The sequence below is a fragment of the Paralichthys olivaceus genome, chromosome 12 (genome assembly GCF_024713975.1).
Source record: "Paralichthys olivaceus isolate ysfri-2021 chromosome 12, ASM2471397v2, whole genome shotgun sequence".
Lineage (NCBI taxonomy): Eukaryota > Metazoa > Chordata > Actinopteri > Pleuronectiformes > Paralichthyidae > Paralichthys > Paralichthys olivaceus.
This window is the reverse complement of record NC_091104.1, coordinates 14,332,104-14,351,518: the sequence shown is the minus strand read 5'-3', so window position 1 is coordinate 14,351,518 and position 19,415 is coordinate 14,332,104. Positions and strand designations below refer to the sequence as shown.

Below are 19,415 nucleotides of genomic sequence, written 5' to 3'. Positions count from 1 at the left end.
CAGACATAAAACTTTGATCTCTAAAGAACTGTCTCACACTCTACTTTTCCCGATCTTTGCCTTTCTTCCAATAAATCACCTCCTTTTTTTCCTCCAGCGTGGCCCCTCAGACGGAAGGGCCCGGTGCCATGATTCATATTTATAACCAGAGCCAGACCAGTGGCTGCCTCATTAGCAGCGAATCACATGACTCTGCTGCATCACAGTCTCTCCTTTCTACTCAGCTGCTCGCCTTTGCTTTCTCTCTTACGTCTCTTAATAAGAAGCCTAAAGTCATATTCTTCCTTTTTTTCTTCATCGGATGTTCTCTTCTCTTCTTACTTTGTTACTTCATTAGGTCAAAACAACAGCAACCTACCCTGTTCTCTACATGAGAAACAGTAAAACTACATTTTCAGAATAAAACTGAGGCAAAAAAAGCAGAAGTATAACATGTTAGAAACTCTCTAAACACAATCCACATCTTGACAGCTCAAAGTCTGAATAAGATTCATTGTATCTGCAGAAACTAACTAAAGAGATGTTTTAGACGCTGCTTGAGAGATTTCCATGTTTTCATCAGTAGCATCTCAAACCTATATGGCCTAAACCTATGGTGTAATTCTGGTCTCTATGTATCTTCATTGCATTACATAACAAAAATGCTTTTTAACGTTGCTTGTCCCAAAGTTGCTCATTCCATCATGTTGCGTTTCTATTAAATCTCTATTTGTAAAGGTTTCAACAATAAGTTGTCTACTGGTTAATAAATCATTTGCGAAGCCAAGAGCAATACCTGGTTGCCAGGTTGTGAACAATCTTAACTTTTCTATTTGGTGATGCACAAATAATATTAGTTAACTATTAATTGAAGCTGATGCCTTGCAGCTAGTCTGAGAATATCAGAAATGTTGATCGGTTATTGATTGATGTCAATAGATTATTAATGAAAGCAACATGTCTGCAGCTGTGTAAAAGGCTTTTGTTCAATATAAATTGTCAAAAACAAAACAAAACAATCTCTCAAATGGTTTTTTTTACAACCTGGCCATTATTATATATATATCACTGATCCATGAGTTTAAGTATAAATATCCTTAATTTAACCAGGTAAACATCTCGTTGTGATTCAAATCTGAGACTTGGTCAAGAAGGCAGCTGCACACTATACACACATGACCATCAAGGGTATTTTCTCAATCCTTTAAAACGGACTTAAATCCCCAACCAGCTCTGATAGTTTCACATCTTTAGATGATTCCAGGAGGGAGCAGCTCATGTGAAGCTTTGTATTAATTCTGGGGACAAACATTTGTAGAATATTGTGAGACAGCAGGACATGCTGATTTTGGTTTTTACACATGGATGTACATAGGTAAGGAGGATTACATTTGACACAGTATTTAAGAGGGAGACTTAAACTCATATCAATTAGATAAAATATATTAAATTGCTTATTTTTGTTACTGTTGTTAAAATCGAAAGGACAGACATTTTGGGGTCTTATTTTGCAGAAAATAAAATTTGCCCTTGCAGCTTTATTTAATGAAATGCTCTGATGATCTCAGCCTCTCTTTTATTGATTGCTGCAGATTAGAAGAAAGCAAAGTGACTGAGGACACTGGTTTCACCTGAATCACTCCACCACTCCATTCAGCAGCTGCAGGTCCCGGTTAAGTTCATCGCCACATCACTGTCTGTGCATCTTGGTATAACGGAGCTATTGAGAAACCCCAGGCCCCTGCAGCTGCTGTCGGAGCCGGTTCATCAGTTGCTGATGCTCGGTGTCCGTCCGCCGGAGCTCCAGCACCGCGGCCGGTTGGACAGCGACCGCACAGCGTCCTCAGCATCACCGCGGCTCCGCCAATCAGAGCGCGGCTCGGGGCAGATTAACCCAAACAGCCCCGGTGCTGATGCTCCGTGTGTGTGTGTGTGTCTGTGCGTGTGTGTGTGTATGTGTGTGTAGTATCAGCCTCGGAAACCAGCTCGCACCTCTGATCCTCGTGGACCTCGAGAGATCCATGATTCAGATTCAGCTTTTACTCAAGGAGCGTCAGGAGGGAGATGGATGCCTCGATTGTAGGAGAAAGCACGGATGCGATAGTGATGGATGATTCTCCCACAGATGAGAGGGGGGTCCAGGAGGCTCGTCAAAGGTGGGTTTCATGATTTCATCTGTAGCTTCCAGGGGAACTTGATTTGTGTGGTGATAATCAAAGGGCATTTACACGTGAATGTGTTTTTACCCTCCTGTGGCCGTTGTGAGTATTGACACTCAGTCCAGCTGTGCTCCTGCTGTGGACAATGGCATCACGCACATGATATGATTTCTGCTCCTGTAATTGTCCCATTGCACTTTCATCGTATACGATTACTGATTCCTGTTTGTGTCGCGCTGCTTGTGAAACCGAAAGATGCTCAAGCTGCTGTCAACAAACTTGTCAGGTTAATGTTTGGTACAATCACAGTTTTAGCTCAAATATTAAACCCTATTGATTTTACAGCCTTCTTTAACGAATCATCTCATAAACTGGATTTTATGCTCTCATTTTGCCTCAGAGTGATATGCAGTGAAAAGTAAGCAGCACAAGTGAGAGCAGTACACTCATCATCTCTCTCTCTCACACTCACACTATTGTTGACTCGAGAACTGCGAGGCCTGTTCAGTGTCATCGGCCTCCTGCTTCGGTCACGTCGGCTCTCTGGGTCACTGCTGTCACCCTGTCACCCACTTGATACGCCAGCTCTGCACATAAAACAAAAAATAGATGAATCAAATGGCCGAGACGTGTCAAAAATGAGCGAAGAGCTGGAAACAGCTGAGGTCTGCTACTCTTAAGATCAGTCCCTCTCAAAGAAGGTTCCTGCAGAGCCTGCGTCCTTTGATAATACCCCCCACACTGAACCTGAGCTGGCCTTTTAAGAAGGTCCACCTCCTGCATACAGACTGAGCTTCAGTCCTGCTTTCTGTGCATGCATGTGTGTGTGATTGACAGTTTAAGACATGTTTGAGGACGTTACACTGACTAGTGTCCAGGGAGTTGATGAGAGAGACGTGCTGTGCAGAGAGGGTGAAAGACAGATTCCTACAGGCAGACAGAGGAGAGAGAGGTGAGAACTGACAGATACTTTGTGAGTCTATTCGATCTCTCTAGCTCCTCTGAGACTCTAGAGTTCAGCTCCAAATACTATTACTACCAACCAAACTCAGCTTTTAGCATGGTAACAGTACAGCAAGTACATTTTGCTGATTAAACTATGACCTGTATTTTTTTACATTATTCAAGGCAGAACTTTCAAAGCGTGACGCTGCTTTTTTTAAAATAAATAATAAATGTGAATTGTTTTTTTAACCACTGCACATATTCAGCTGGTGGTTAATGAGGTACCTCGCTGACACTGAAGCAGGAGGATCAAAGATATATTCAGTCATATTATTGGACCAAAACAACAGTCCAGAAACAAATGCTATCTTCATATCTTAATTTATGTTTTCCTTGTATCTATTTAAATCATGGTATTCAGTTGATTTTGTTAATTTGTTTCAAAATGGCAAGTGATATTTAATCGTTTCAGTTTAAAACAAATACTCACATTAAATGAGTGTGTAACATGAGTAAGCACAGGTATTACTGTTCCCAGTGAAGAGGTGTTTCTAATATTGATCCTTGTTGTTATGACGGCTTTTATTAACACACTATGCATTGGCTACAGGTGAACTCAAGTCATTGACGTCTGACTGCAAAATGAAACCAGAGCAACTTCAGTTTGAGCTCATAAACTTTGCTCTTTCAAACTCTGTTCTATGAGGCCGTTCTGACATCAGCGGGCGCCGGGTGGAGCAGCTCCGTGACACCTTCTGGGATGTATTTTTGTATTCGCCCAATGAAATATTGATGATTCTGCACAAATTGCTCTCCTTGTGTGTGTGTGTGTAAGCGCCTGCATTGGCTAGCCCTGTGAGAAACCATAAGAGGAATAACAGGCTTAAACACTCCCATCCAGAGGCCTGCAGTGACGAGGCTGCCAGGCACAGGTTACACAGTACCTGCTGATGATGTAGAGTATATGTTAACCTGCTCTCACTTTACTATAACATGCAACAGAATACATGTTTAAATTGTGTTAAGGTTGTCGACAGTGTTGACTTCCAGATAATTTTTTTTCAGTGTATTTACTCTCTCGCTCCAAATCCAAGCTTAAATGACAAACACTTGCTCAGAGCTGCTGAGTACACTGTGAGCTATTTATTATTTAGATCATATAACAGCTTTATTGTGACAGGACAGAATACGGAGGTTCAAGTCCTCGCTGAGCTCTGCCATTCATCAGCTGCATATTCCCCCTGCTACTGTACACCACAAGCCCGACAGGCTACTCATCATCTGTGCTCCTTATTATGGTATTCAAATAAAACCGTGTGAGGTCATTTAGGCTCTGTTGACTTACTGCGTCGCTATGGTGACAGGACAGGAAGTGCGGTTGCATCCAGCCTGCTGTGGAAAAACAAGTATGTGGCAGACTGCGCAGACCTCACGGCCCCCTTCACTGAGACAACTGGAGCGTTCAGATTCCTCTGTTTATTTAGTCTAGCTTCAGAACCATGAGACTCTAAGAGTTTTGAAATTCAAATTCTGGAAGTACGTTAAAAAAGCTGTGACTGTGATCAGATTAAACCTAAATATAGTCTCCTTACTTTTAATGGCTTTAAATTAGTCTTTTTATACATTGACAATATTAGATACAATATGTTCAGTATCAGATTTTTTCAATGCTCCATTTAAGCTTATTTATATGAAAAATGGGTAAAACATTCAAACAGGACTATATTTGTCTTTTAATGCTCCATGATCGAATCAAAAAGATTTTGTGAATTCAGTCTGATGTGTTTTGTATCTCTGTGAATGTTGTGATCACTAAAACTCAAAATACATTTCTGTGGGTTTGAACCATACACTATATATAAGGATGGACGACATGACTGTTCCACAAAAGTGAAGCCAAAGCATCTCGATCACCACCTGGTGGCTGGCTGCAGCATAGGTGATAAACTCTGCCTCCTCCATGTTAGGGGATGTGACATGCACGTCAAATAAACTTTTCTCAAAGATGGTTTCTGTCATTTGAAGTCGTTGCTCTCACACGGATTTATGTTCAAGTGCAACTTTTTCCTGATCATTTTGGTTTTGATTCATTACTTGATGCTCTAAAAACGGAGTGAAATGTCATGCTTGACAGCTGAGACTGACTCACGATTGGTCAATTGCATTTGTCATCAGGACCTCGCTCCCGTGGTTCAGTCTGTTTAATTCACTGGTTCACTTAACCGAGCATTTATATGAGTATTTATTTTAGTATAGTAGAAAATGGTTTGGACACAGGGAATATTCTTTAGCTCCAAATCAGTTGGCCTTAATCTAAATCTATTATCGTTACGATATCTCAGTCTGTACCAAAGTGACGGACCAGCCAACACCCTGCATTGCCATAAACATACTATTCACTCATTGATTATGTTCGTAATTATTGACAATTCTCTACCAAGTATCATAAATTGACCATGCAACATAATCTATAGGATTGACAAAAGAATACTTTACTCAGACTCACATCATTCCTGACTCCACTGTTCTGACAGCTGCCATTACCCATGAGTCTTCACTCAGTCTTCTGTTATCTATCCTGGACAGCCACCTCTCTCATCTCTCCTAGAATTGAACCTGTATCAGAAATCCATTCCTTACCCCATTAGTTCTGCCGGCTCACTCCACTGTTCGCCATTGACTATGAGGAGAAGCTGAAGCAGGGGTACAGAGATGTCACAGTGGGAGACATATTGTAATGTCTAATTTTTCATTTTAAATAATACTGCATATTTGCTGTTTCGCACCTTCACCTTTCTCATGCTTATTTATCTCGTCCTCTCCTCTCGTCTCCTCAGCGAGATCCCGGTGGTTTCTCTGTGCCCTCCTGACAGCGTCTGCTCTGCCGAGGCCCCGCTGACAGTCATCCATTCTGAGGGGGAGCTGTGCGACAGCTGCAGCAGCCTCGGCAGACCCTCATCCTCCTGCCAGCTCTATCAAGTACGCCTGAACACTGACTGAACTGTGTGCTGTTTGGGATAGACAATTAGAATGAAGTCAGAATATAACGTTAGAAATAGATCCAGGATTCTGGAGGCAGTGTCAAATACAGCCATTGGGCCACTCAACAGACTGACTGGTATTAGAGTCCTCCATGAATAGAGGACATGTAATTTCTGTATATACGTATATATATCTTTTCTCGTTTCTCCTTTAGGTACCACAGCGTCTTAGAGCCGGCTCCTATGACTCACCACAGGGGCCGTGCCACGACTGTCACTCCAACACCACAGGTCCCGGTGCTGAAGGTGTGGTGGTGAAAGTGGGACACAGCTGCAGCTCTGCTCATCAGACGTCAGGTCGCGGCGCCGTCAGATGCCACTGGCTGCACGGCTCAAATGATGGCGGCACGCAGAAGCCAACACAGCGACATGTAGTGACAGTGAGGTGAGTGGAAAGGAGATGGACTGACAATATTAATAATAACATTTATCATAACTTTTGTCATATTAAAGTCTTCAATACTGTATTAACAGGGATGGAGGACTCTACTGCTTCCTCAGAAAGTAAGTACTGAAAGCGATTTTCACTATAAATTTCAAAGGTAATGATTGGATGTCACAGTTGGTCTGATCATTATAATTAACCTTTGCTTAATGTCGCTCACAGCCACCACTTCTTCTTCTGTGTTTCTTTTTATTTGGCAGTTATTCCCAGGCGATAGTGGACTACCCGTTGGCAGTGTTGGTTGGTTGTGCTGTGCTGCTGCTGGGATGCTCATTGGCAGGACTTTTCATTGGTCCACTGCCAGACTTCTCTGACCCACTGCTGGTGGGTGTCACACACACAAAAACAGACACAGCACAGACACGTCTATCATCTTCCTTCTGCCAAACTACAATCCAAACCTCCCTCACCGACGCAGGCTGAGCGTTAATTACTGTTTCCCTAATGACTCATGATCTCAGAGAATTAGATCACACTCCCTGTCATCTTAATTAAATATATCATCTCACCTTTGAGATTCATGCTTTCACGATAAACACCAGATAAAATACATTTCGGTGAAAATGCACGTGACTCACAACAATGTCCTATTAATGAATAATGTAAACTGATTTACATTATAGAATATAATTTGAGTTATACAAGGATTTGTGTTTTGTCCGTGTGGGATAACATCAAACACTTGTCAATTGTTTTTATGGGAGTTCAGACAAGATATCAGGGAGCTTGTGATGCTGATTAAACATTCAGTGAGCTGCTGTAGAGTATTGAAGGGCACCTGCATTTATTACGCGTCTTTAGCTTTGATGTCTGTGTGTGTGTGTGTGTGTGTGTGTGTGTGTGTGTGTGTGTGTGTGTGTGTGTGTGTGTGTGTGTGTGTGTGTGTGTGTGTGTGTGTGTGTGTGTGTGTGTGTGTGTGTGCATGCGTGTGTGTTCATAATCTTTTTTCAGGGTTTCGAGCCGCGGGGAACCTATATCGGAGTCCGTCAGTCCAGCTTGTCCAAGCTGCAGGAGAACACTGGCCCGGGGAAATCTCTGTCTCCTTTGCCTCAGCAGCTCAGTAAAAGGTCAGCAGTGGTGGGTTTCAGTGGGAGTACAGGGTTTCTGCACGGGGGGGGGGGGGCACCACTCACTCAGTGCACAAACATAGTTCACACACGCATATCAGCTGTACACATTCTATAACTGTGGTTAAGTGATGTTTGAAAGTGAGGGTCTAATAACTTTTACTATGTTAAAAAAATCCAATCCATCCATTTATTATTTATACTGCTTATCCTTTAAGGGTCACTATAAAAATATTCAAAATATATTTATTATACATAAAAGCATATTCATTATTAGATTGAAGGACATATGATTTAAGTGGGTAGAGTCAGTTATTTTACAATATAATTAATTGTTAAAGCTAACTCTAAATTCTCTAAATCTGACTATTTTTAATCATTTTAGAATGTTTTACTTTGTTTTGATCATTTTCTCATAATGTAACATTTTCATTAATATATTTATATAAATCATACATTTTTTTATTTTTATGATTTGCCTTCAATTCTTCATTTTTAACTCGCAAAGCAGCTTAGAACTGTGTTTTTATAGGTACTAGAAAGAAGGTGAATCATTATTTTTGATTTATTATTATATCAACAATAATAACAATAAAACCTGACTCTGCAGTTTTCCTCAGCTCTACAGGGCTTTCTAAGGACTTTAAGTTCATTGTTTTGGTTGCACAGTCAGCACAGTAGTTTGGTTCACATTCAACCTAAGCAGCAACTATTTGCTAACAGGTTCACATTTAAAAGAGAGACAATGGTGTGTTTACATCTTGCTTCTGCTGTCCAAACCCAATTGATTCTGGCCGATATTTATTCACTTGAGAAAATAATGAGCTTTGTAGTTTTTGTGTTTGATAAAATTGTTAGTGCATGTGTGTTTTACCTGGGATGTAGTTTTGGGGCCGATGTTGATGGAGACAGCAGCGGTGGACAAGACACGTCCAGACTTCGCTTCAAGAGGATGTTAGCCAGAGACTCGTCCCCGGACACCTTCCCCTGTGATGCTCCAGGTGGGTCACTCCTGATCAGGAACCATGAACACAACACATCAACACCTCAAAATAACAATCATAAGCTTAACCATCGAGTTGTAACACAGCTGGCTGCCTGCAGTAAATGAAAAATGATTAAATACAATGTAAATGTGATGAGTGCCTATTCAGCAGCTGAGCTATTTGCATAATAACTTAGAGAGCTGAGTGCGAAACAATGGAGCTTGTTAGGAGTTAATCAGCTCCCCCAGCAAAACAATAAAAACAATACAACATAAGAAAAACAAGAACAACTTATTGGTTGGATGCATATTTACAATGTGAACTTTTAGTACGGATTCAAATAGAACAGTTTGCTAAATGTTTTTCCCCAGGCAGCTTATCCCAGATTTTCTTCTTTAAGCTCCTCTTTGAAATGATGAGCTGCTCGATTATGATTCTAATTCTGTTTGCCTCATAAAACACAGTAAGGTTCCCCGAAAGGATTTATGAGCAACTCAAATGTTCCTTTATTATATATACTTAATTTTTATTCTACACGAACAGCAGAATATAACATGCAATAAATACTTGTTTGCCTGGTTTACCTTTATGAATTTGTACTGCGTGTTGTTGTTTTGTGAGATAAAGAAGAAGGTATATATAAATATGGATGATGTCCAAGGATTGAGTTGGCTGTTTATAAAAGTCTTCAGGATGAGAAACAAATGAGTCACTTTATCGAGTCATTTGTGTAGTTCTATACGGGGTTATTAAATTTTTGGATTTCTTCTTCTATTGGTCCCTCCACGTTGTGTATATGTAATACTGGATGTACATGTTTGTAGTCCCAAAAAGCGATGGGCTAAATGCAATAACATGGCAAAGAAATAAAACCCCTAAAACTTGATTCCCTGTACTCATCTTGTTACTGTGCTCTGACTCCATCTGTCTCCTGCAGGCGAGCGTTTGGCCCAGCTGGTGTTCAGATCAGAAAACTCAGCCAGTCTCTGGAGCCTGAAGGCCATCCATGCCATGTGCGAGATGGAGCAGTCCAGGGTTCGCTCTGATTCACTCAGCCCTTCATCTCACCTTTAGTCCTCTCCCTTCTCACCGCTTTGTCATCATCTTCTATCAATCTCTACCTGTGTCTTTTCCCTGATTACACGTCATATTTCAAACACTGCAGGAATTCCACGCACCACTCTGTGTACCTTCAGTTATTTGTCTTTCAAAAGTTGGCTTGTATTAAAAAAATATCTTTCCCTTGTCTGATTCAGATTCGTTCCCAAGCTCAGTTCCAGGACCTGTGCCAGCAGCATGTGAGGGTGGAGGCTGAGGGAACATCCAGGAGCGGCTGTTGTCCGAGCTGGTCTCTGGGAAATTACTTGGCTGTCCTCACTAATGCTTCCTGCTGTCTCAGCCTCACCTCACACCAGGTTCTTTAACCTTCTTTACATTTGAAAAATTAAACTATTGCTTAAATTATAATCATCAGCACAAGGTAAATATTAGTTTGCAGTTTTTTTATTTCAATACTATCTGGAATTCTTGACTTTGGAAGCAGTTGTTTGACTAAAATGAAATGACTTTTCTTGGTTTTACTTGAAGAGCTACATTGGGTTGTGGGGGTGGTTTGAATTGTCAGTGACTTAATCACTCACATCAGGTTTTGGTATCAGGCCCCAACAGATAATTTTGGACTCTCCACCCATAGTTTTTAGTAATTTTCATATACCTGTTATATATTTAGCAGATACCCCACGAAAAGACTCAAACCAACAATGAATTGAACTTATTAGGTGCTGTATGTGTGGGTAAAGCCTGGTATTGTATTCCTCCGTGCATCAAAAATACATCAATGAGACAAACTGAACAAAACGAAGACGGTTACTCTAGTTTATTTTTGATAAATAAACCTCCCCGCTGCTGTAAATATTCACTAATGAACCAAATGTGTCTGAATAGTTCTCAATAAATCTAATATTTACTCCAGTGAGTGCAGAACTAAACTCTAGTGCCCAGTGGTTTTAGGAAAATACTTTGCCTTTTAAAAACTTGTATAGTATAAAAGGGATTAAAAGATTGTTGGTTTTCATTTTTTCATTGGAATTTATGACAATATGAAAAATATCAAATAACGCCAGCCTTTTTTAATTTTCATCATCGTATAATTCCTCAAGTCCTCCTATTGTAGTGACTGAGCCTAATTAAAATGTCTCTGTTTCTCTCTAGGTTTCTGAGTCTCTGAACCTGCTACGGAAGTGTGCTCCGCACTATCATGAAGGACATCTGGTGGAAGTCTGTGTCGACAGACCCAAACACGGCGGCTGTTCCTCCGTCCCATCTCGCTGCAAACAGTCTCGCATGGTGTTCCAGATCCTGCACTTTCTGGTCGATAAAGACTTCCTTGGCCCGCAGACTGTTGAATACCAAATCCCAACGCTAAAGTACAGCCTTCTGTTCTTACCCGTCAACAAAGGGGAGCACATGATGGAGATCTACATGAAAAGCCTTGAAGGCAGGGATCTGACCCACAATAACATCACCATCACTGGCATGGACTTTGGCATCAAGCAGACGCTGTTCAAGCATTACCTTGCAAGAGATTCAGTATATCCTGTCCTAGCTGTTGTCTGCCTTCTTCTTACCATGGCTCTATATCTCCACTCGCTCTTCATAGTAGCGTTATCTGTCATAGCAATCATAGGCTCTCTCCTAACGTCTTATTTCTTCTACAAAGTAGTATTTCGCCTGACTTTCTTTCCCCTGGTCAACCTCTCTGCAGCTCTTATCCTCTTAGGAAGTTGCTCAAATCAGGTTTTTATCTTTGCTGATTTCTGGCAAATGCAGCTGTCCCAGAACCCTCCTGCCTCCCTGGAGAAGAGAGTGCACAGAGCTTTGCAGGAAGTCGGCTATTTGATTTTAGCATCCGGTTTGACCTCCACCGCAGCCTTTTTCTCCGGCTATCTCAGCAGCATCACAGCAATCAGATGTTTCTCTGTTTATCTCGGAACTGCCTCTTTCATCAGCTCCCTCCTGTCCCTGGTGTGGCTGCCTTGCTCCTTCATTCTGCGGGAGCGCTACACAAAGGCATCCCCTGCTTCTCTAGCAGTGCAGGGATGGAAACCATGCTGCTCCAAAAATCCTGGCGGCTTCTGGGAAACGAGCTCACGTAAGAGATGCCTCTTCAATCTTGGCCAGAAGCTAAGGGAATTGCGACGAGGGCTCGCAGACACTTCAAATTTGTTATTCCTGAAAATCTTACCTTGTGGAGTGGTGAAGTTCAGGTACATCTGGGTGTGCTGGTTTGCAGTGCTTGCTGCTGGGGGCACATACATGTCCTGCATTGATCCAGGCATGAAGCTGCCCACCTTAGAAAGCAAGGTCACCCAGCTTTTCCGCTCCAGTCACCCATTTGAGAGGTACGACGCAGAGTACCGCCACATGTTTATGTTTCAGAGACAGAAAAATGGTGAGGATAAGCCTGTAACATTAACACTTGTTTGGGGGGTCAAACCAACAGATAACGGGGATCACTTTGACCCTAATAGCAATGGCTCTATGGTGCTTGACCCAGACTTTAATATGAGCCGACCAGAAGCTCAGATCTGGTTAAGAGACCTGTGTGGAAGGGTCCAGAACCAAAGCTTTTATTCCTCTCCATCACCTGAGGGTAGAAATGAAATGACAGACAATATCTGTCTCGTGGAGCAGCTTATTCACTGGGTGTCCGTCAGACGGTGCTCAGAGAGTGACCACGCCCTTAATTTATCCAGCAAAGACATCCCTTTCCCCTACCCTCCCAGCGTTTTTGAGAACTGCCTCAGTATGATGCTGGCAGAGAGGTATGCCGAGGGCCATCTGGCCCACAGCGGAGGCCTGTACTTCCAGACAGATGGCAGGGTCGCTGCCCTCGTGTTGGCATTCACGACCACATACCTCTACAGCTTCAACTATAGCAGAACCAGTGTTTTTTACAGAGAAATCCTGACGTGGTTTAACAGAGAAATATCAGGAGCACCACAGGGGCTGGACAATGTCTGGTTCATCAGTCAGCTGTCTCTTTATGATCTACAACAGTCCTTAAGCTCAGAGACTCTGGTAGTCGCTGGCTTTTCAGTAGCTCTCACTTTTGTTTTGCTTTTTCTAACCACCTGGAATATCCCACTGAGCATTTACGGGACTGTAGCTGTGGGAGGCAGTGTGTTCGTAACAGTCGGCCTCCTGGTTCTCCTCGAATGGCAGCTGAGTGGCATCGAGGCTCTGTTTATATCATCGGCAGCAGGACTGTCTGTCGACTTTGTAGCTGACTACTGCATATCGTATAGTTTGGCTCCTCATTCGGACAAAATTGGGAAAGTGGCGCACTCCACCAAACGAATGGGACGTCCTGTAGCAATAGTGTCTGGTGCATTCTTCTCCATGGGGATCATCATGTTACCTGCCACGGCCTTGCTTTTCAGAAAACTGGGGATTTTCCTGTTTTTGGTGAAATGTGTAGCTTGTGGATTTGCGACGTTCTTTTTTCAGTCCCTGTGCTGCTTTTTTGGACCTAAAACAAACTGTGGGAAGATCTCTCTGCCGTGTTTTTCAGATCAGACTGATGGGCTGCCCTCGGCAACAGAACTTGGTTCCTCCTCTGCAGCAAACGGAGCCTTTGGCAGATCTAGAGTGAGGAGGAGTTACGATAAAGAAGCAGGTGGCTATCTCTACCCCAACCAGCAGCGTCAGCACAGACAGAAAGAGACAGGAGGAGGAGGGGGCAGAGGTCCGGAGCAGTACGAGCTGCAGCCCCTGGCTTACAGGCTGAGCGACAGCTTTGAGAACAGCACCTGCACCAGTAAACTGTCCAACCGGCCCTCAGTGCTCTCTGATGAGATTGAGTATTGTGACCGAGATGCGGGAAGAAACAGCATGGATGGGGAGAGTGACGAGACATGCAGTCGTCAGCCACCTTCAGCCTTCCAGACTTCATCACCATACAAAGAAAACTCCCTGCAGCCTGGAGGGTTGCCACAAGAGGACCTCGCTAAGGACAAGCTGCTGTGTAAGACATGCAGAGGTCAGTCTGGTGGGGTGACACACTGGGGCAATACATCCTTCTCCTCATCTTCCAGCATACAGGAGACTATAATCAGCCACACACTGGAGACCACTGACCAGCCATCTTTCTGCAAAGATGAACAAACCTCAGAGGAGTGTCTCCACTACCCCTCCCAGTCCCAGAGCTCCTGTGAGGGTCTGGAGGATTCCTGTGAAACATGCCTCAGTGACATCGAGCCCGGGCCTTCGAACATGCAGCAACACGAAGAAGATGCTCAGTTACAACCAGGATACCTGAACGGAAAGAGAGATACGCTTCGTCTCTCACTGAGGGAGACTGTTTATGAAACGTGTAATAAGGGCCGCAGCAGTCAGAGTGAAGAAGTGGTTATTTTACCCAACAGTAAGCCAGACTTACCAGATGTGTGGATAAAGAGAGGTGGAAAACGGGAGGATACATGTTGAGCAAAGTTGGAGGCATCTTTACAAAGGTTGTGCATTAATATAGAAATTAAAAAAGGAGTGTACACTGTTACTTTTGTAAAACATTCAAAGGAAATATAAGCCAACTGCAAATGTAACATGTGACAGATTTTTTCATCTAAGATTTTCAGTTTTTGCTACAAATGGTCAAAGCATGAGTGTTTCTTCTGTCAAATCAAAGCATGGCTTGCTCATCGCGGCATTTCCAGAAAGACAAATGGTCTTTTCTGCTCCATTTTCACATTAATGTCTCTCTACAGTAGCCACAGTGTGTTGTCAACATGAGTACTGCACCTGCTGCTGCAGAATTTACTTAGTGCCTGGAAACTTTTAACACCTGCACACTCAGCACACACTGGGTTTTCAACAAATAACAGTGTCATCTGTGTGCACCTGCTGGCCTTTCTCCGTGGCGGAACTGACCTAAATAAGCCATAAATTCCTGGACTTAATAAAAGATAAATGTACAGCAGAGAAAGAGGTGCATTACTGTATGTGAGACTGTGGACAAAGAATCAATCATCATCACATGTAGAGTAGCAAACCAATGTCACTAAACATTTGGCTGATTTTGCACTTTGTGACAATAATGTACAGAAGGTCCTTTGTTAAAAATGAAGCAGGAACGTGTCATGACGCCATGGCTTGGATTAAATGTTTGACTGTCAAGTTAAGTCTGTTATTTCATGTCAGTGCCAAAATATTTAATGTTTACTTCCTGTACTGATTATAAAGGCAACAATGGTTTCAGAGGCTGTTTTCAGACATGCAGGAAAGCTCGGACATTTTGCTGAAAGTTGCCGTCAGTTCCTCCAGACATTTTCAAGAAAATATCTGAGTGAGTCTATGTAAGAAAACGACAGGAAAATGTCTGGAGAATTCACCGCGAGTGAGTGGGCGCGTTCCGTTTCTAACGTGCAACAGACCCAAAATGGAAAAAAAACAAAAAGAATATAAATATCGCAGATAACACGCCTCACCTGAATATTCCAAACATTTTCCTGTTGTTGTGAATTCATCTGACCCGGACAATCTCCGGCTGCATTCTTCACATGTGGTATTATACACTGTTGGTGAATTAAGGTGCATACTGTTCCTAGATCTGTGGATGTCAGCACTTGCCTTAGCCTTTGTAATGAAGCAGGGGTGGGCTCTAACTTCAATTTCCAATGCAGTAGCTGTACAATTACATACAACTGCTGCTTGAAAAACATAATTTGTACATAAACCTTGCTGCAGCACTGTTAGAGAACAGAATGCCTTTATCTACATCAGCATCTGAGATGTCACATTACACAAGTCTCAATACCATTAAATAAGGGTATTTATTACATGAGCAGCATGTGCCAAATGTCTATCAACAGGTTGTTTTATAAGCTAAAACAAATGTCTGTGATTTGTGCAAAAGATGTCTTTCTAAAATAATAAGATGTGTCTATGATAGTAAATATGATGTTTAGTGTAAAAGTGGTGTTGGAGGTGCAGTGTAGTTCCTGGAGCCTTGATAATGAAAGATTTATATGAAATGTGCCTGTGAGCTCACTGTAAGATGTGTTTTCTTTTAGAATCTTGTGACAATTTTTAACAAGCTCAGCAGAATAATGTGCATTCCAGACAATTGAAGTCGATCCCAGACTTTCAATGAAGAGAGAATAAAGGAAAAAGTTGCCACCACTGTTACTTACAGCTGTTGATAATTTTTCACAAAGCTTGAATAAAATGAGAATCATTTATTTTCCTGCAGACTGGCTTTTTAATTTGTTTCCACATTTGTTTAGAGTATAAAACAGATTACAGGCCTAAAATAATTAAATTACAACTATATGCTTAACATTTAAACAGTAAATTGAGAAAGAATACAACTGCTTTTTCTGTTTTATCTTTAAGGCTAAAATAGCCAAAGGAAAACTTGTTTCTACTGGTTCAAATCTAGAGGAAGCAGCATACCAAAAACCAAATTCCCCAAAAATTACTGAGAAATTATCAGTAGAAAAAAACAAATCTATCAAAGCAGAAAACTTCTTAAAGGTCCAGTGTGTAGGATTAAGAGTGACCTATGAACAGAAATTGAATTTAATATTTATAATTATGTTTGTATTAGTGTGCAATGTCCTTAAATTAAGAATGTTCCCTTAGAATGAGTCATTTATATCTACAATTGAGTCCTGGTCCACAGTCCGCCATGTTACACTGCCACAGTAGTACAGTGGCTCAGAATGCACAAACTAAACACTGGATCTTAAAAGGACCTTTTGTGTTTTTACTTTACCTTAAGGCCACTGTAGTTTCTCCTGCCCGTGTGGAAGAGAGGAATAAAACGAGGGGTATTCAGATAATTGTAATAAGCAACTACACCCCTAGAGGCCACTAAATCCCACACACTGAACCTTTAGAGGACTGAAACCTAAAAGCCATGAACAGATTTCATCAGGTCGAATCTAATCAGCTTCATCCCAGTCTTCTTTGGCCCAGTCGGGTGAACGTGTGGAATATTCAAAGTCAGGTCCTTTGTAGCGCAATGCATGTAGATACATGATGAGCTCCTTCTCTGTGGGATCTGGTCGTATGAGCTTACATTCACTACACAGATGATCTCTGGTCCCTGCAGGAGTTTCCTGGGAATTGTCAGTTTTCTCTGTTTGATCTCCATTTGATTCGATCGGTTGCTGGCTCTGAGATTCTTGGAGTGAGCTGCTGTCGGTGTTAGAGTCTGTGCAGTCCTGTTTCACTTCATCCACCGCTGCACTGCTGGAGGTACAACTTGGCATCTGTGTCTGATGAGTGTCTCCACTCAGGTCAGGTTCAGACGTATCATCTGACTTGTTTCTTTTCTCACATGTCTTGTTTTTTTCTGCCTGTTGCTTGATCCCAATGCCGTCATCCTGCATATCCAAAAGGTGTAAACTCTCCTGAGATCGATGTTCCTCTACCAGAGCGTGCAGCAGCTCCTCGTCGCTCTTCCCCACCACTCCCCCCTTGCCCCTGTGAGGACCCCACGCTGAGGATCCATAGATGGGGTCGTTGAGGATGGGGAAGCCCAGGTACTGGAGGTGGACCCTGATCTGATGTGTGCGGCCGGTCAGGGGTAAACAGCGGACAACGCTGGTTTTTCCATTAAAGCTAAGCCTCTGGAAGACAGTCCGGCACTCCTTCCCCTTGGGGTCAACACGACAGATGCCGATTTTGAAGGAAACGACCAGAATAGGCTCCTCGCAGGTCACTTCACCCTCTGGAAATTCCCCCTCCACTCGGCATACGTACTCCTTTTCAAGCTAGAAAAGAGACTAGATGTGAAGACCTCTTGAAAACTCACAGGTGTATTTGTGATTGTCAAAAATCAGAGAGGGTGGGGACCTTCTTAAACGTACCTGTCTGTCTCTCACCAATTGGTCCAGCTTCTTTGACGCCTCCAAAGTTCTGGCAAACAGCAGAACTCCGGAGGTGAGTCTGTCCAGTCTGTGGACAGTGTGGAGCTCAGAGAGGCCTCGTTCTTTCCCCAGGATGAAAATCACAGTGTTGTGGCGAAAACGGCCGCAGGGGTGGACTGGGATGGAGGCGGGCTTGTCGACAACGAGCACTTCCCCGTCATCAACCAGAACCTCCAGGGGCCTGCCGACCACAGGCGGCTCGTGGCGGTGAACAGTGTTTCTCAAGTGGTCGTTATTCTGTGGACAGTACGGAGAAGATAAGAAACTTCTGGAGACTGACAGCAGGTGGATGTTTCCCTCAGCATATTTAATGAGAGGGATAATCTTCTTCTTGCTCACTAGCAGTAGCATATATGTAGTTATAGTATATTGTTATCAGTGTTTGTTTGCAAATATACAATAAACAAGGTGGACATGTGTGCATTTATATTTACATAATATTACATTACTAACCGATCAGACATAAGAAAAAAAATTTTTCAACGTCATTTTCAAGCACTGACTTTTTGTATTTGTTTATGATGAACTTTTTATTGAATGTAAAATGTCAAAGCTCAATCACATTTCTGTCATAATAGTTAATAACATCTTATCATCATTTCCAATTTTATATCAGATTTATTTCTCCCATAATATCGCTATCAGCCTCATAAACCCATATCAATGGCCTGTGTGTAGAACTGTTGTGTAGTACTGTGCTGTAGATATTGCTGTGTAGTACTGTGTAGTATTGTGTTGTAGTATTGTTGTGTAGTACTGTGTAGTACTATGTAGTGTTGTGACTGACCCTGAGCACCACAGTCAGGTCCTCCACAGGTGTCTCGTTGAGCCGGATTCGACCCTCTTTAGCGGCCCTCTGGTAAAACTCCACGGACTCGGCTCTGAACTCAGTCCCGAACACCTCCAGCAGACTCTTCCCGACCCAGCGACCCTTACAGTAGGTTTTAAAGTCGAAGAAATACGGGCGGACTTTGCGGAGACCACCCTCGAAGTAGTAGGAGGTCTCGGAGTAGTGCTCCTGGCTGAAGCTGACCCCGGGGTTCCGTTTCTGCGGAGGAGGGATGTATCTCTCGCCCGGACGGAGCTTCTTCCCTCCGGCTCCTCTCCGTCTCTTCCCTCGGCCCCTCGCCTCGGGTTCCCCCGGCTCGTCGCTTTTACGTTTGCCGGCTCCTACTGCCTCGTTAGCGGCGACTCCCTGCGCGGACACCGGGCTGTCGACCTCCTCCTCCGGTGCGGCAGCCGCCTGCTCCATGGTCGAGCTGCTCTGTTGTTGACACCGCGGAGAAGGAAACAGACGATTCACAGATTCATTAACGTTCTGGGACAAACCGGAGAGTTTGAATGAGTGAGGGAAACGTTTATTCACCGAGAGCAGACACAGTGAACCACATTTACTCAAACCTCTCACTACAACACTCACGTGCATCGCTCTCTGGATAGAGGTCCTGTCAGCAGGAGGCGCGCGCTGATGACGTGGAAATGTAGTCCAATCAGACGAATGTAGTCCATCGTGATTCTTCTTCTTTTCCTATGGTTTCAATCATTATCGGGGCAACAGCAACACCAACTGTTCACAATATGAACTTAATTAATACATTATGCAAGATTACAACACCAACGTATAAGAAATGAATAAAAAGATAATAACATGAAATATGCAGCAGCAGGACGGCATGTAAATAAATGTTCCTGCAGTAAAACACCAGCATGAGGTTAGAACTGTTTTCACCTTTTGTTCGTGAGTGCATTTGTTGTCTGTAGAAATGTCTATACATAGAATTATACATATACAAATCAAATGTACAACAAAAAGATTAACAGTGTTTAGTCGACTTCAACTTTTGTGTAGTTGTGTGCCTG

General features: G+C 42.8%; 2 protein-coding genes across 3 annotated transcripts; one reads left to right on the top strand and one right to left on the bottom strand.

The window, feature by feature from the left end:
- Window positions 1-1,628: 1,628 nt before the first annotated feature.
- On the top strand, window positions 1,629-17,033 carry disp2 (dispatched RND transporter family member 2). Its single transcript, XM_020085010.2, has 10 exons — window positions 1,629-2,135; window positions 5,921-6,062; window positions 6,280-6,509; window positions 6,599-6,628; window positions 6,770-6,893; window positions 7,521-7,636; window positions 8,522-8,637; window positions 9,560-9,657; window positions 9,879-10,037; window positions 10,834-17,033. Exons 1-10 carry the CDS (start codon window positions 2,044-2,046, stop codon window positions 14,107-14,109), a joined length of 4,383 nt encoding a protein of 1,460 aa, XP_019940569.2. The 5' UTR covers window positions 1,629-2,043; the 3' UTR covers window positions 14,110-17,033.
- rpusd2 (RNA pseudouridine synthase domain containing 2) lies at window positions 15,857-19,121 on the bottom strand. 2 transcript variants are annotated; one of them, XM_020085013.2, is made up of 4 exons: window positions 18,976-19,121; window positions 18,343-18,819; window positions 17,496-17,792; window positions 15,857-17,399 (listed from the first exon to the last, which is right to left on the bottom strand). In XM_020085013.2, the coding sequence occupies exons 1-4, from the start codon at window positions 18,979-18,981 to the stop codon at window positions 16,566-16,568; spliced, it is 1,614 nt and encodes a 537-aa protein (XP_019940572.2). In that variant the 5' UTR covers window positions 18,982-19,121; the 3' UTR covers window positions 15,857-16,565. The 2 variants fall into 2 exon arrangements, with proteins under 2 accessions (XP_019940572.2, XP_019940571.2); XM_020085012.2 differs by having other exon boundaries at window positions 18,343-18,873; window positions 18,976-19,029.
- Between the last annotated feature and the right edge of the window lie 294 nt (window positions 19,122-19,415).